The following is a 14,181-nucleotide window of genomic DNA, read 5'->3' as shown; positions in this document are numbered from 1 at the left end:
CTGGGTCCTAGGCGCCGAGGGAGGAAGAGGACAGTTAGACAGAATCTTCCGGGTAAGGATTCTCTTGCTTCGAATCCTTTTGATGTGCTCTCGCATGGGCAGGAGGAGGAGCAAGATCCTGTTGGCTTAGCTTTAGGTGGATCGGATCCTCCACTTTGTCTTATGGAGGATGCCGGTGTTGGTTCTTCTGGTAAGGACCAATTGGAGTCTGTTCTTGATGAGGGGGTGAACCCCACTGATGAGGTTATTGGTGGAGGGGTTCAGTTGGGTGAGTGTGTGGATGGTATTGGGGTACCGTCTACTTCTGAGCTGCCTGTGTTTGGTTCTCTGGGGCCTTGTACATTGAATCACAGTAGTCATTCCATCCCTTCTGTTCCTCTGTCTCCTGATGATGCTTCATCTACGATAGAGGAATTGGTTGCTCGGCAGGGTCCTTCTGTCAGTGAGATTGTTTTACGACTCGAATCTGCTGGTGATTCTGATCATGAATTTGATCGGCATTCTGAGTCGGGTGATGGCTGTAGGTCTGACAGTCGTATTCTGGATGCTGATATGGGGGATATTAAGAAAAGAAAGGAGAATGCTTTTCATCGGTCGCGTAAAAAGCGACAGGGCGATTCTGGTGCCCATTCTCCATGAATATTCTCATTTGGAATGTCAGGGGGCTCCGGAGCTCGGAGTCTCAACAAAGGGTTCATGCCCATGTTAAAGAAAAGCGTATCAAGATCTTGGCTATTTTGGAACCCATGATTGATCTCGACGTTCGTTTTATGACTCGTCGTTTTGGTTTTTCTCGAGTTGTATCGAACTCCTCGGGTCATATCTGGGTTTTTTTTGCTGAGGATGTGATGGTTGAGTGTCTCCTTGAGCACACTCAATTCCTTCACTTCCGGGTTTCTGCCGCTTTTTTGCCTACTACTGTCTTTTGTTCTTTCGTTTATGCTAAGTGTGACTACATTGCGCGCAGACAGCTTTGGACTTCTTTGCTTCAGGTGAAGCCTGATCAGGGTCCTTGGCTTGTTGGTGGCGACTTCAATGTAGTTAGGAATTCGTCGGAGTGTTTGGGCTCTTCTGGTGGGAGGTTGCTTCCCATGGAAGAATTTAATCACTTTATTTTGGATTCTGGGTTAGTGGATGCTGGTTTTGACGGGTCTTCGTTCACGTGGACGAACAAGACCATTTGGAAGCGTCTTGATCGGGTTTTTGTGTCTGTTGATTGGGGTGACCATTTTCATTCTATCCGTGTGGAGCACCTCATTCGTACAGTCTCTGATCATTGCCCTCTTTTTGTGTCAGTCCCGGTATTTGCTAGTGGGCCGAGTTCTTTTCGCTTTCAGAGCATGTGGCTCAGGCACCACGGTTTTTTGCAGACGGTGCGGCTTAATTGGAATTTGCCGTGTCATTTGAATGGCATGCACCGTCTTTTTGTGAAATTGAAGCGCCTCAAGAGCCACCTGAAGTGGTGGAATCAGAGTGTTTTTGGTGATCTTTTTGCCAAACTTGTTGAGGCGGAGCAGGCTGTCCGGGTTGCTGAGGCAGTTTGCGAGGCTGACCCTTCGGATTTGCATTGGACTAGTTTGTCCAATTGCAATGAAGATCTTGCTCGGGTTACCGCTATGGAGGCGGATTTTTGGCGGCAAAAAGCCGCTTGTAGGTGGTTAGAGGATGGTGAGAGGAACACCAAACTCTTCCACAATATGGTTAAGAAAAAACGCGTGGCTAATAAAATTTTCCGTATTTGGGATAATGGCTCTTGCCTTACTTCCCCTGATCTTATTCAGCAGTCTGGGGCCGCATTTTTCCAAAACCTGCTGACTGGGGAGCCTTTTGTGCTTTCTTGCCCAGATTTTTCTGATTTCCCCTTGGTGATCTCGGATTTGGAGAACGCCAATATTGCTGCCCCCCCTTCTTTGGAAGAGGTGCGGGCGACTGTTTTCTCCATACACCGTGATAGTGTGGCGGGGCCTGATGGTTTCTCTTCGGCTTTCTTTCAGCATTGCTGGGAGATTGTCCATCAGGATGTTTTGGATGCGGTTCTTGATTTCTTTCGGGGTAGTCCCATGCCACAGGGGTTTACTGCCACCACGATCACATTGATTCCCAAAGTCATGGGTGCTCAGGCTTGGTCGGACTTTCGTCCTATCAGCTTGTGTAATGTGACTAATAAGATCATTTCCAAGCTTTTATATTCTCGATTGAAGGTGGTGGCGGAGAGGCTTGTTTCGTGGAATCAGAGTGGCTTTGTTCCAGGGCGGGTGATTTCGGATAATATCCTCCTTGCTCAAGAGCTTACTCATAGTCTTTCTCTCCCCACCCGTGGTGGCAATGTTATTTTGAAATTGGATATGGCCAAAGCCTATGATAGAGTCCAATGGTCTTTTCTGTTGGATGTTTTGAGGCATTATGGTTTTTCAGAGCAGGTTGTGTCGATGATATCTGCCTGCATTTCTCATTGCCATTTTTCAGTTAATATCAATGGTTCACTCACCGGATTCTTTGGATCCACTAGGGGTCTCCGGCAGGGGGACCCTTTGTCCCCTCTTCTTTTCATTCTGGGAGCTGAGTACCTTTCGCGTGGGCTTGATCGTCTTTATCGTCAGCATCCTGCGTTTAGGTACCGCTCTGGTTGTGATCTCCCTCTTTCACACCTGGCTTATGCTGATGATATCATTATTTTTGCCACTGGTGGGACCCGTGAGATGAAAAGTCTAATGGATTTGTTGCATCACTATGAAAACTGCTCGGGGCAGTTGGTGAATGCATTTAAGAGTGTGATTATTCTGCCTCCGAGGTGTTCTGGTCGTACTCGTTCCCGTCTCCTTCGTATCACTGGGTTTGGGGAGGGTCATCTTCCTATCAAATACCTCGGAGTTCCTTTGTTTCGTGGGAATAGAGTTTGCTCTCTTTTTGATCCCCTTGTTCAGATGGTGAGTAAGAAGTTGGAGGGTTGGGAGCTTAAAACTCTTTCCCCGGGGAGTCGTATGACCCTCCTTAGGAGTGTTCTTCTTTCGGTTCCCCTTTACATGTTCCAGGTAGTCCAGCCACCTCTGGCAGTTATGGAGAGGCTCGAGAAAGTTTTCAATGGTTTCTTGTGGGGGTCCAGACCCTTGGATAAGAAATGGCATTGGGCGAGGTGGTCTCGTGCATGTCTTCCTGTCTCTGAAGGGGGTCTTGGCTTTCGCAGGCTCAAAGATATTGTTGAAAGCTTCTCCATTAAATTATGGTTTCGTTTTCGTCAAGGTTCATCCCTATGGGCCAAATTCATGATGAGAAAATACTGCCAGTTGGTGCATCCAGCTTCTGTTTCATCAGCTGGGTTCATTTCTCCCACTTGGCGTCGTTTGCTTAATATTAGGCCTCGTGCTGAATCTGGCATTCGATGGAGAGTTGGAATGGGAGATATTAATTTTTGGGATGATATCTGGTGTGGGGAGGTTCCGTTATCTAGTCAGTTACCGGTTCGGGGGGATCGGGGTGTCCGTGTTTCTCATTTTATCTCAGATGGGGTTTGGGAGTTTGATCTCCTCTGTTCAGTTGTTCCTCCCTCTGTTGCTGAGACTATTGCTCTGATCCCTATTGCTTTGGGTGAGCCCGATTTGTCTATTTGGGTGCATAGTTCTGACGGTGTTTTTTCGCTAAAATCTGCCTGGGAGCTTGTCCGGCTGAGAGACCAAGTTTCTGATATATTCACTCCTTGCTGGGGCAGTTGGTTGAGGCCCACTATGTCTTTCTTCCTATGGAGGTTTTGGCATCAATGGCTTCCAGTTGACGATGTTCTCCAGCGTCGTGGCTTCGAGTTGGCGTCTAAATGTCAGTGTTGTGAGATGCCTGAGACATTCACGCACATTTTCATTGATAGCCCTATTGCCAGATCTGTATGGCATTTTTTTGGGGCTGTTTTTCATGTCCGTATTCCCCTTACTAGTGATTTCAGACTCTTCCTCAGTGCTTGGAAGAGGCATCCGGGGTGGACACCTAGAGGCCACGTGAAGGAGTTTTTGCCTTTCATTGTTTTATGGTTTCTCTGGACAGCTCGGAATGATGCGAAACACCGTCATTTGCACATTTCTGGGGAGACTGTTAAGTCACAGATTTTGTCCTATTTACGTCTCGCTCACGCTGCGTCTACTGTTAAGCCCATGCACTGGCGTGGTGTTTTGCATGCTGCGAGGTCGCTGGGATTTTTCGTTGATATGCATAGGGTTCATAAAATGGCAATTGTCCGTTGGTTGAGACCGCCGGTTGGGTGCTTCAAATTGAATGTAGATGGGAGTTCGAGAGGTAGTCCTGGAGATTCTACTGTTGGTGGTGTTGTTCGTGACTCCTCTGGTCAGGTGCTGGTTTCTTTCAGTGAGTTCATTGGAGTTGGGACCAATATCCGGGCAGAACTTTGGGCTATTTGGAGGGGTCTTCTCATTTCTTCTGATCTTCATTTCTTCCCTCTTTGGATTGAGACTGATTCTCGTATATCTCTTCTTATACTTCGCTCCCGCCGGTGTACTTGGGGTCTTGAGCATATTGTTACACGGATTCTTTTGCTGATGAGGGGGCGTTCAGTTCATCTATCGCATATTTACCGGGAAGGGAATTCAGTGGCGGATGCCTTGGCGGCGAGGGCTCATTTACTCAGGAATTATACCTTAGAGTTAGGTCCTTCTCTACCTAGTGATATCTCCAGCCTTGCCCGTTCGGATCGTTCCGGGCTCCCTTACCTCAGATACAGATACTCTTAGCCATTTGAGCCCTTTCCTCTTTTTGGATCTCTTTCTATCTCATCTGTCTGGTTATTTATATATATATATATATGTATTTTAGTGCAGGTTTATTGCTCTAGGAGTTTGTTTGTCATTATCATTTGATCTGTGCTAGTGGGCCCAGACACTGGCACATGATGTGTTTGTCCGGGTTGGTTCCGGGTGGGCTTCAGCACTCTTTCTGTTGGTGCTTATCTATGATTTATTCCTGGTTCTTGGCGGGCGTTTACTGCAGGATTCTCCTTGCCCGCTCCTCCTGTTCTTGTATAGATGTTTCCTGGAGATGGTGGATCATTTTTGCTTTGGCTAGACTGCGATCTACATTTTGTTCTTTGATCGCCATTGTACAGTGACTTCCAGGCCAGGGTTTCTTTTGACTGGTGGGCTTCATACTGTTATTAGATTCGATTTACCAGGGTGATAGCTTTCGGATGAGAGTTTTTGTTTGGTTTCTGTTTTCATCTCGCAGCTATCATTTTGTCTTCCTCAGTATGTGGGTTTTAGCGCTGATTGTATTTGTTTAGTTTGGCGCTTTTTAGTAGTATTCTAGGGTTAGTTTTGCGTTTGTCTTTACTTCCCTAGGTTGCTTTGTTTTTCTAGTTTCTACTGCTTTAGCCTTTTTGAGGAGGTTTCGGTTTTTTCCACCTCTTCTTTTAGGTTTTTATTCTGTCTTTTGTATTTTGTTACTGTTTATTTTGTGGATATATACAGGTAGGGGTCTGCCTAACCCCCCCGCTTCCGGCGGTGTTTTCCGGAAAAAAAAAAAAAAAAAAAAAAACCCTAAACCCTAAACCCTAAACCCTAAAACCCTAAACCCTAAACCCTAAACCCTAAACCAAACCAGACTCATTTGCCCCCAAAAAATTTTCTCTGAAAAAACACACAGTAAAAGGTGCGAAAAAACACACTAATATTTGACACTATTCACGCCCAAACCGGCCATGCCGCCGCCGCCGGACCCCGGCCGGAATAATATGCCATTAGAACCGCCTCCTCACGCTGATCAACATACTCAAATTTCAGGTCATTCGGAGACCGTTTGCCCCGTCAAATCGCCGATCGAAAATACTGTTTTTCCGACCGTTTCTTCGACGTCGCCGGTTTCTCTTTTTTCCGGCGATGGTTGTCCTCCACTTGGTTCGCCTACTCCTCCCCTTTCTTTTCCGACCCTTGACGTGACGTCTTGTGCTTCCATTTCGCCGGAAATCTCGAAAAACCAGTCGCCTCCACTGTTCATCGTCTCCTCCACTGGTTTTTGTCCGATTCCGGCCATCTCCGGTAATCTCGTTTCAAATGGAACCCCGATCTGGAATCCTCATGTCCAGACGATGCTAATGCCTCAGGTTGGAGCCCCAACGCCGTTCTATAGCGGCGGGAATTTTAGATCTACGTTTCAAGGTCACTATTCACCGTCTGCGATTTCTTCGTCGGCCAATTACTCCGGCGATATGGCTCCGTTCTTTAATTCCTCTTCAGCGTACACTCCTCATGTCATGGGTAATGTTTTCCTTCCGTCAATTTCAGCAAACTCGCCGGAAATCGGAAACGCCCAAATTCCGATTTCCTCCACTTTTCCGGCTACTGTATTCCCCGATTTCAGCCCTCCGCCGCCCGGTTCTGCTGGTTCCGACACCGGTTTCGTGTTCACAGCATCGTCGCCGGCCCTTGGTGGTGCTCCGATGGGTGAGGACCGAGTCAACTCGGTTGAGTCTCCTAGTCGAGTTCAGTGGGTCAACTCGGCAGTCAACCCTGGTGCTTCTGCGGTCAATGTAAGTCCAAAAATTGCTGTTTCACCTCATGTGTCTTTTAAGGATGTTTTGGCTCCCCCGTCTCCTCGTACGATGAAGAATAGCTTTGACGATGTTCTGAACTCGATGGAGGAGATACTCGAGCCTTCTTTTTTGGATGGGAAACCGGGTATTCTTTTCCCGGATAAGGTAATTTCCTCCCTTGTTGAGCCATTTAAATTTGCATTGGTGGGTAAAATTTCTAGGAATCGGTCTGTGGTCCCCAATTCGATGATATCTGTTGCCTTTGGCAAAGTGGGTTTGGTCAGACCTTTCAATTTGAAATTTTTACCCCGTGGTTTTATGGTCATTACTCTCTCTTGTGAAGAGGATTACGCCCGCCTTTGGGCGAGGGGTAATATGATGGTTGGCTCACTTGGTATCCGTTTTTCTAAATGGACACCAGAATTCAAGTTTCAGGCGGAGTCGCCTGTTGCCCCAGTTTGGGCTCGACTTCCCGAATTGCCCTTGCATTTATATGAGAAAAAAAGTCTTTGTGCTATTGCCAAGCTCTTGGGTAAGCCTATCAAAGTTGATGACCACACAGCTGAGGTGTCTCGTGGGGCCTTTGCTCGTGTGTGTGTGGAAATTAATGTGTTGGAGCCTCCAGTCAAGCAAATTTGGGTGGGCTGGGGTGACCACACTCAAGAGATTGAGGTTATGTATGAGAGGATCCCGGCATATTGCACTGATTGCAAAATGCTGGGACATGCGACGAGTGTTTGTTACTCGCATGGCAAGAATCCCCGGCCGATCCGGGCTAAGTCTAGTGGTCCAGTCCCACCGTCACAGACGGTTGCTCCTACAGTCCAGACACCCCAGGAGGGTGTTACTCCTGCTTTTCCTTCGGGACCACAGCCCCAGCTTCAAGAAATAGGCTTCGGCCCCCGACGGAGGAGGAGGAGGCGTCCAGTGCGTCGAGTTCCCCCTACTGGAGTTACCCCTCCCGGTACTGTTGTCCCACAGGGAGTGGTTTCTTCTAATGCTTTTGAAGTCTTGTCCCCCTGGCGTGATGAGGCCCAGCGTTTTGACGCTGCTGATTTGGTTGGGGAAAATTCTGGTTCTGCGCCGCACACCGAGGATGTGGGTGCTGATTTACTTGGTGTTGAGCATTTGGAACAGTCCCTTCTCCCGAGGGAGGATCCTCCTGATACCTCTGTCGGTTTGAGTTCTCATCAGGAGGCCCCTATCTCTGACCGCCCTGTGGTCACGGTGGCTGAGGATGATGAGAATGATCCTTATGTGGATTGCGTGGATGACCTTGGCTCTCCACGACCGGAGGTGGTGACTGTGTTTGCCCCCCCGGAGGTTTGTCTTCAAAATCATAGCAGTCACTCGGTCCCATCCTTTCCTGCATCCCCTGCTGATGCTACTTCTATGTTGGACGAGTTGATTGCTCGACAGGGACCCCCTATTCTTGAGGTGATTCCCAGTCACATGTCGGCTGATGATCCTGATCAGGATTTCGATCGACATTCAGTGTCTGGATTTAGTTGTGGGTCAGAGTGTAGTTTTCTGGACACTGACATGTCCAATCCCAGAAAGAGATCTCAGGATGATGGTCGGCGATCGCGTAAAAAGCGATCGGATCCTTCTTCCACCCGTTCCCCATGAATTGCCTAATCTGGAATATCCGGGGACTTCGAGGTTCGGAGTCCCAGCAGAGGCTTCATGCCTTTGTGAAGGAGAAACAGATTAAGGTTTTGGCTGTTTTGGAGCCCATGATTGATCTGGATCCGAGATTCATGACTCGCCGTTTGGGGTTTTCTGGAGTCATCTCTAATCTCTCCGGTCATATTTGGGTATTTTTTGCTGCTGATGTGAGGGCGGAGTGTGTTTTTGATCATGCTCAGTTCCTTCACATCAGAGTCTCTGCCTCCTTCTTACCGACAGAGATTTTTTGTTCGTTTGTCTATGCCAGATGTGATTATGTTCAGCGTAGGGATCTTTGGGCTTCCTTGCTTTTGGTTAAGCCTGTTTTGGGTCCCTGGCTGGTTGGGGGCGACTTTAATGTCGTCAGGGATGCGTCTGAGTGCCTGGGCTCCCGTGGTGGTAGGTTGCTACCCATGGAGGAGTTCAACACTTTTATTCTTGATTCTGGCCTGATCGATGCTGGTTTTGAGGGGTCTTCGTTCACCTGGACGAATAAGACCATTTGGAAGCGGTTGGACAGGGTCTTGGTTTCTATTGATTGGGGAGACCATTTCAGCTCGATTCGGGTTGAACATCTCGCTCGTACTGTCCCGGATCACTGTCCGCTTTTGGTCACCGCTCCTGTTTTTGCCCGTGGGCCGAGCTCGTTTCGCTTCCAGCGTATGTGGGTTCGGCACCATGGTTTTTTGCAGACTGTGAGGCTTAACTGGAATCTACCCTGTAGTCTGAGTGGCATGCCTCGGCTTTTTGCCAAGATGAAGCGTCTCAAGCATCACCTCCGGTGGTGGAATCGGGATATTTTTGGTAACATCTTTGATAGACTCACTGAGGCTGAGAGGGCTGTTCGTGCAGCCGAGACTGTTTGTGAGGCCGACCCTTCTGACGTGAATTGGACTTTACTGTCCGATCGCAATGAGGATCTGGCCCGTATCACCGCCATGGAGGCGGATTTTTGGAAACAGAAAGCGGCTTGCCATTGGCTTGAGGATGGTGAGCGGAACACCAGACTCTTCCATAACATGGTGAGGAAAAAGCGCGTTGTGAATAAGATTTTCCGCATTTGGGAGAATGGGGTCTGCCTGACGTCTCAGGATTTGATTCAGCAGTCGGGAGCCTTGTTTTTCCAGGATCTTCTTACCGGGGAGCCCTCTGCGCTCGATTGCCCTGATTTTTCGGGTTTTCCCTCGGTCATCTCTGCTGTGGAGAATGATGGTATTGCTGCGATTCCCTCTTTGGAGGAGGTCCGCGCGACCGTCTTCTCCATTCACCCTGATAGTGTTGCTGGCCCTGATGGCTTTTCTTCGGCGTTCTTCCAGCATTGCTGGGAGATTGTCCATCAGGATGTTTTTGGTGCTGTTCTTGATTTTTTCCGGGGTTCCCCTATGCCCCAAGGTTTTACTGCCACCACGATCACTCTGATTCCCAAAGTCGAGGGTGCACGTGCTTGGTCGGACTTCCGTCCGATCAGCCTGTGCAATGTCACGAACAAGATCATCTCGAAGCTGTTGTACTCTCGGTTGAGGGATGTGGTGGAGAAGCTTATTTCCCCGAATCAGAGTGGCTTCGTTCCTGGTCGGATGATCTCTGATAATATTCTTCTTGCCCAGGAGCTCACTCACAGCATTACTCTCCCCACTCGTGGTGGTAATGTCATCTTGAAGTTGGATATGGCCAAGGCCTATGATAGGGTCCAGTGGCCTTTCCTTTTTGACGTCTTGAGACATTTTGGTTTTTCAGAGCGTGTTGTGGCTCTGGTCTCCGCCTGTATCTCCCATTGTCATTTCTCCGTGAACATCAATGGATCTCTATCGGGGTTTTTTGGTTCCACTAGAGGCCTCCGGCAGGGTGATCCATTGTCTCCCCTTCTCTTCGTTCTGGGGGCGGAGTATCTTTCTCGTGGTCTTGACCGCCTCTACCTGCAGCTTCCTGAGCTGAGGTATCGTTCTGATTGTGACATTTTGATTTCCCATCTGGCTTATGCTGATGATGTCATTATTTTTGCCAGTGGTGGGTCTCGTGGTATGCAGCGCCTTGTCGATTTTCTGCATCACTACGAGAACTGTTCGGGGCAGCGTGTGAATGCTGCCAAGAGTTCTTTGATTTTGCCTCCGAGGTGCTCTGGGCGCCTCCGCTCCCGGCTTTTGCGCATCACCGGGTTCGCCGAGGGTCATCTGCCCCTCAAGTACCTAGGAGTTCCCCTTTTTCGGGGTAATCGCACGTGCTCCCTTTTTGAGCCCCTCCTACAGTCTGTTCGTAGGAAGTTAGAGGGTTGGGAGCTTCGGACCCTCTCCCCGGGTAGCCGCATGACCCTGATACGTAGCGTACTCCTCTCCATGCCGATTTATCTGTTTCAGGTGGTTCAGCCACCTCTGGCTGTCATGGAGAAGCTTGAGCGGGTGTTTAATGCCTTCCTCTGGGGGTCGAGACCTTTGGATAGGAAATGGCACTGGGCCCGGTGGTCCCGGGCTTGCCTCCCCGTGCTTGAGGGGGGTCTTGGATTCCGCAGATTGAAAGATCTCGTGGAATGCTTTTCTATAAAATTATGGTTCAGATTTCGGCAGGGCTCCTCTCTATGGGCTAGATTCCTTTTTCGGAAGTATTGCCGGCTGGATGCTCCTGCCTGTGTCCCCGCCCGTGCTTCTATTTCCCCCATTTGGCGACGTCTCCTCAGGATCCGCCCTCGCGCGGAGCCTGGCATTCGCTGGCGAGTTGGTCTCGGAGATGTTTCCTTTTGGGATGACACTTGGTTTGGGGACGTTCCTTTGTCCTCCTGGTGTGTGGTCCGCGGGGGCCGTGATGTTCGGGTCTCTCATTTTCTGTCTGAGGGGTCCTGGGATTTCGATCGACTTTGTGCTGTTGTTGCTCCTTCGGTTGCCGAGGAGATAGTTTTGATTCCTGTTCTTTCGGGAGAGCCTGATCTGGCTCGATGGATCCATAGCTCCGATGGTGTTTTTTCCGTGAGATCTGCTTGGGAACTGATCCGTCAGCGTGCTCCGTCTTCTGATATTTTCCGCCCGCGTTGGGGGAGCTGGTTGAGGCCTACCATGTCGTTCTTCCTCTGGAGATTCTGGCATCAGTGGCTCCCAGTTGATGAGGTGCTCCAGCGCCGGGGTTTTGCGTTAGCCTCGAGATGTCAGTGTTGTGATATGGCTGAGACATTCACACACATATTCATTCGCAGCCCGGTTGCTCGATCTGTCTGGCACTTCTTTGGCGCCGTGTTTCGGGTTCGTATTCCCGACACTGAGGATTTCAATTTGTTCCTCAGTGCGTGGAAGAGAGATTTGGTCTGGTCCCGGGGGGGCCATGTGCGGGAGTTTCTCCCCTGCATTGTTCTGTGGTTCCTCTGGACTGCGCGGAACGATTCTAAGCATCGTCATCTCCCTGTTTCTGGGGAGACGGTGAAGTACCAGATTTTGTCTTACCTACGTCTCGCCCACTCTGCGCGTACTGTCAAGCCCAGACATTGGCTGGGTGTGTTTCATGTGGCGAGATCGATGGGTATTTCGGTTGCTCTCCATAGATTACATAGGACGGCGATTGTTCGCTGGCTGCGACCGCCGTCCGGGTGCTTCAAGCTTAATGTCGATGGGAGCTCGCGTGGTGTATCTGGGGACTCTGCTGCTGGTGGCGTTGTTCGGGATGATTCCGGGAGGGTTGTGCTCTCATTCAGCGAGTTCATTGGAGCTGGGTCTTCTCTCCGGGCTGAGCTTTGGGCGGTTTGGAGGGGTCTTCTCCTTTGTTCTGATCATTCATTTTTTCCTCTTTGGATCGAGCTTGATTCATTGACTTCTATTCAGCTCATTCGTTCCCGTCGATGTTGCTGGGGTCTTGATCACATTGTCTCCAGGATTCTGGTCCTTTTGAGGGGGCGGTCTGTTCATATTTCACATATATTCCGGGAGGGTAATTCGGTGGCGTATGCGTTGGCGGCGAGGGCTCATACCCTTAGGCACTTTACCTTAGAGTTAGGTCCTTCCCTACCTAGGCACATCTCCATACTTGCTCGCTCGGATTCCTCCGGGCTTCCCTACCTGAGATATCGATCTTCTTAGCTGTTTGCAGCCCTTCCCTTCATTTGGATCCATTTCTGCGATCTTTATATATGTATATGTATATTTTTTCTTTGCAGGTACTGTTACTTAGGGGGCTTCTATTTTCCCCCGTTTTGCCAGTCTGGTGTGAGTGGGCCCAGACACTCGCACACTACATGTTTGGTCTCCTCGGGATTGGGTGGGCTCTCGCACTTACCCTCTTGGTGCTTTTCTTTGGTCCTCTCGTATTCCCTGGAGCGTTATTTCTGTTTGGGCCTCTCTTGGGTCCACTTCTGGTCCCTGGCGGGCGTTTACTGCAGTTTCTCCTTGCCCGCCGTCTCAGTTCTTTTACAGGAGTTTACTGGATGTCGTGGTGGTTCCAGGGATTCGTTCCGGACGATCCTCTTCATTGCTATGATACCTTCGTCAGATTTATACTTCAGATGCTGGATCTTTTTTGTTCTGGCTGGATTGCGATCTTCATTTTGCTCTTCTATCGTCATTGTACAGTGATTTCCTGGCCTTATCTTATTTTGACTGCTGGGATTCATATAGTTACTCGATTTCAGATTAGAGTCGTTTTGGCATATTGGATTCTTCAGGGTGATGGCTTAGAGATGAGAACTTCTTCATGGATTCTGCACTCATCTCCCAGTTATCATTTGGTCTTCATTGGCGTGTGGACTCTTAGCGCAGCTCGTATTTGATTAGTTTATGGCGCATTTTTTGTCGTAGTCTAGGGTTTTTATGTATTTATGTCCCTAGGCTACTTGGTATTTATGTTTTTACTGCTTTAGCCTTTTTGAGGAGGTCTTGGTTTAGTCCCCCTCCTCTTTTAGGTTTTATTTCTGCTGTTACTTTTTATTTTGTGGATATATACAGGTAGGGGTCTGCCTAACCCCCCCGCATCCGGCGGTGTTTTCCGGAAAAAAAAAAAAAAAAAAAAAACCCTAAACCCTAAACCCTAAACCCTAAACCCGAAACCCGAAACCCCAAACCCGAAACCCCAAACCCCAAACCCGAAACCCCAAACCCCCAACCCCCAAACCCCAAACCCCAAACCCCTAAACCCTAAACCCTAAACCCTAAACCCTAAACCCTAAACAATTCAATATACAAGACTGATATCGGTTTCAACATAATTCGACGGCTTAATGGCGTAATTCTTCGATACCGCTCAACTCAAACAATGATAATCTATCATAATTCATTTCTAATCTCATCAACACATCAGTATACATGCTGAAATCTGTATCTACTCGATCCACACATGCTGGAAAATCGAACCCCTAGCATACGATATCCGAAAATCAATCTGATAACGAATCTACGATGCTCGATATACCAAGAGCACATTTCTCAACTCAAAACATAATTTCCCCAGCATATGAATTTCGAAACATGCGGGAAATATAAGAACTTACATCCTTAGCTAGCCCTCGTTGCAAGGATCATGAATCCGGCCTCGAACTTAAAATCGGAACACAAAACCACTCAAAATCTCAAGTGCAAAGACTATAAAGAAGTGAACTCTCTCCCCTTGCTCTTGCTTCTCGGCTGCTGAAATGGAGAATAGATGAGGTGCCAATGCAAGCTTATATACCCCAAGCCATGTGTCAACACGAAATTCAAAGGTGGCATTTTCGCATGCAAACCGCGGGTGCGGTGACTCAAGAGCGCGGGTGCGCTGTGCTCACGGCAAATTCATTTTAAAGTGTAACACTTAGACCGCGGGTGCGGTCCTTGCATGACCGCGGGTGCGGTCTCACACCGCGGGTGCGGTCGTGCTAACACCGCGGGTGCGGTGTCTGTTCGCACAATTTCACTAATTTCTTCTCAATGTACCGCGGGTGCTGTATCTCTAACACCGCGGGTGCGGTGTGGCTTCGGCCCAAACCTCACAATTTCAATTTAAATGTCATGCATTCTCCAACTTGTGAATCTCACATCCAT

At 48.9% G+C, this 14,181-nt stretch overlaps 1 protein-coding gene across 1 annotated transcript; it reads left to right on the top strand.

Annotated features, from left to right (window-relative positions):
• The first annotated feature begins 8,151 nt into the window (after positions 1 to 8,151).
• On the top strand, positions 8,152 to 12,935 carry LOC140820672 (uncharacterized). The gene is made up of 2 exons (XM_073180988.1): positions 8,152 to 12,051; positions 12,327 to 12,935. Exons 1-2 carry the CDS (start codon positions 8,152 to 8,154, stop codon positions 12,933 to 12,935), a joined length of 4,509 nt encoding a protein of 1,502 aa, XP_073037089.1.
• The last annotated feature ends 1,246 nt before the right edge of the window (positions 12,936 to 14,181 follow it).

Source organism: Primulina eburnea, unplaced genomic scaffold, assembly GCF_022965805.1.
Source record: "Primulina eburnea isolate SZY01 unplaced genomic scaffold, ASM2296580v1 ctg1329, whole genome shotgun sequence".
Taxonomy (NCBI): domain Eukaryota; kingdom Viridiplantae; phylum Streptophyta; class Magnoliopsida; order Lamiales; family Gesneriaceae; genus Primulina; species Primulina eburnea.
Note: the sequence above shows the minus strand (reverse complement) of the source record. Positions and strands in the feature narration are given on the sequence as shown.

Excerpts from the sequence above, each read along its gene's own strand:
- LOC140820672 (XM_073180988.1), top strand. The coding sequence starts at position 8,152 with ATGAATTGCCTAATCTGGAATATCCGGGGACTTCGAGGTTCGGAGTCC. Across the intron at positions 12,052-12,326 it reads ACATTGTCTCCAGGATTCTG|GTACTGTTACTTAGGGGGCT; the intron begins GTCCTTTTGAGG and ends TTTTCTTTGCAG.